This window comes from Hyposmocoma kahamanoa, unplaced genomic scaffold, assembly GCF_003589595.1.
Source record: "Hyposmocoma kahamanoa isolate Upper Pololo Valley unplaced genomic scaffold, ASM358959v1 232, whole genome shotgun sequence".
Classification (NCBI taxonomy): Eukaryota; Metazoa; Arthropoda; class Insecta; order Lepidoptera; family Cosmopterigidae; genus Hyposmocoma; species Hyposmocoma kahamanoa.
Window position 1 is genome coordinate 2892455 of NW_020653750.1, and position 2531 is coordinate 2894985.

At 32.4% G+C, this 2531-nt stretch overlaps 1 protein-coding gene across 1 annotated transcript; it reads right to left on the minus strand.

Annotated features, from left to right (window-relative positions):
- Positions 1–285: 285 nt before the first annotated feature.
- LOC113228573 (glycoprotein 3-alpha-L-fucosyltransferase A-like) lies at positions 286–1984 on the minus strand. Its single transcript, XM_026461924.1, has 2 exons — positions 1764–1984; positions 286–1400 (listed from the first exon to the last, which is right to left on the minus strand). The coding sequence occupies exons 1-2, from the start codon at positions 1838–1840 to the stop codon at positions 941–943; spliced, it is 537 nt and encodes a 178-aa protein (XP_026317709.1). The 5' UTR covers positions 1841–1984; the 3' UTR covers positions 286–940.
- Between the last annotated feature and the right edge of the window lie 547 nt (positions 1985–2531).

Here is a 2531-nt window from a genome sequence, read left to right on the forward strand (position 1 = left end):
TTAAATAAAATAATTCTTAGAAAATAAACAAAAATAAAACACTCCACTACTACCTACTCCTCCCTCCTACCCATTAGCTCATTTTCCGTAATAAGGATTTTTTTCAATTTCTTTCGTATCTGTTTGTGATACATGTTATGCACATATTGCGAAACGCGGGAAATCCAAAATCCGTTACCCATCAAACCGAACTCGTAACGAGGAACCCTCGAGGTACTAGATTCTACGAACACCTACCCACAAATTAAAAAGTATTGCAAACGACGAAATGTTATCCGACTGAAACTTCTTTTATTGGATAATGAAAATTGTGACATTCATATACGTATATCTATAAAATATATATATATTACTGTATTTGACAGTGCGCAAGTAGATAAAGTCGATGTCTTAAGATGCCGACCCCCTAGCCGACCTTTTAGTTGTGAGAGCCTTCTTACACATTCAACAGAAAAGTGTAAAGGTTTTTGGTTGTAATTTGTATTTATGTAATGTAATTAAAGATCAACATGACTTAGAAAGTTTTTGAAAACATCGTTGACTAGTGATGCAATAAAGAAGTCATAACAAAATGTATTTTACGGCTCACTGGTCAACGGTGAAGTTTGTTTAACACTTTAGTTCGCAATCATCTCCTCAAAACCAAATAGACGGGTAGGGGTCAGGTATTTTATGGTACATATTAAAATTTAATAAATTATTATATTTTCAATACATATCGACATTGACTAACATCTTTCTTTATTAGGTACTTCTATATTTACTATTATTTTTCTTTAGGATAAAAAATTATTGAGTCAGCTGTGACCATGAAACACGGCCCGAAACGTTGGCTTGTTTGAAAAAACAAATATACCTAAACGATTTAGATCCGAAAAAATACATTCATTTCCAATGTGTAATTATCGCAAAAACCTAAGAACTCGATTCCTGTTTCTTGTTATGATGAATTGTTACATAGTAGACGAGCATCAAAAAACAATGCCAATTCATTCTTGTCGTAAACAAACCGTTCCCCATCATTATAGTTAAGTGCTTCACATATTCTGCAATAGTGATATGACTTGGTTCCAAAATAGCCATGCTCGTTGACAACTGCAAAGTGTTGTCTCCATGCATGATAATGTAGTAACTTCTCGTAACTAGATGCTATTTCATCTATTGTGTCTGCAAACACTTTAGAACTTTCAAATTTGTCAAAGTGAATAAAAGAATTTGGAGGCAGAAGTTTCTCGCAGTCTTCTATAGAGGGTCCTATTATAATGGGAATAGCACCTTTTTCATAGGCATTAAAGAACACTTTTTCCGTTAAATATTGCCTGCAAGATGCATTCTCGAATGCTAGATAAAAATAGTACTTGTCTATAGAAGGACAATCTTGTTTAAAGTGACCGGGACATCTGAAATAAGCGTTGCAATTAGTAGACATTTATAAATAGAATTATATATTATTCATATATAAAAATAATCTTATTCTTGACTCATGTAGAATTGCAATAAATATGAATTAATTATAAAAACCTAACATATTGTGTAATGTCCTCACCTATGAATTTTGATTTCAGTTTAATATTAAAGGCACTTTAAAATTAATTTTCAACTTTTGTACCTTTACATAAATAGGCGTCAGACGTCGAGTTACGGATAGCCAGCTCAACATACCACACCGTTCACACACAAACACGTAAACTTAAGTAAAACGAGGGTAATGTTATATATCAAGTTGATCAAGTATTCATATTTTGTACTACAATAATACTTACGAATGTTTAAATATCGTCCCGCATTTCCCATACACGTCGATGGCCAAGAAATTCTGAATTTCGTCCAACTGTTTCATTCTCGACTTATAACAATTGGATATTAAGATTGCAGTGGTAACATCAGCTTGCTTTTTTCTAAAGTTTGGCACCAAAGTTAGTAAAGCCACGTACGGATCATTACTGACGTGAATTGGAGTGGCCAAAGGTACTGTCCTGCCACTAGGCACGGGAATATTAGAATCGCTCCTGTAAATTTAACACTTCTAGCCTATTAAGAGGAAAAATATTTTATTTTAAAAATATTTTATTTATTATTTGTATTTTATGTTTTATTTGGAAATAAAACTAATTATATATGTAATGTGGAGTTTCATAACGAACTACGACATAAACGCAGACACATAATATATCGAGCTTTAGAAAAAGACGATGCGCTGATTTCGACTTTGTGGAGAGTTGTCTCCGTCAAGGGCCAGGACTCATATTATTTGTGTGACTTTTGCAAATCTCAAATCTGAAGTTAGCCAATTATTATTGTGATCGATTGTCTTTTTCTACAACTCGATGTGTTATATTTAGGGCTTGTGCTAAGGTTTTTTTAAAATATTTCTCTAGGATTTACCATTAAAAAAAATACTACCAAAACTATAAGATACTTAATACTCCATTACTACCTCTATATACTATTTCAAATTTTATTATTTTCAGCATCTTGATGTAAGTAGTTAGTTAGCCATTACTGTTAAGATACGTATTGCAAACTTGGTA

Excerpts from the sequence above, each read along its gene's own strand:
- LOC113228573 (XM_026461924.1), bottom strand. The coding sequence starts at position 1,840 with ATGAAACAGTTGGACGAAATTCAGAATTTCTTGGCCATCGACGTGTAT. Across the intron at positions 1,401-1,763 it reads GGGACGATATTTAAACATTC|ATGTCCCGGTCACTTTAAAC; the intron begins GTAAGTATTATT and ends CGCTTATTTCAG.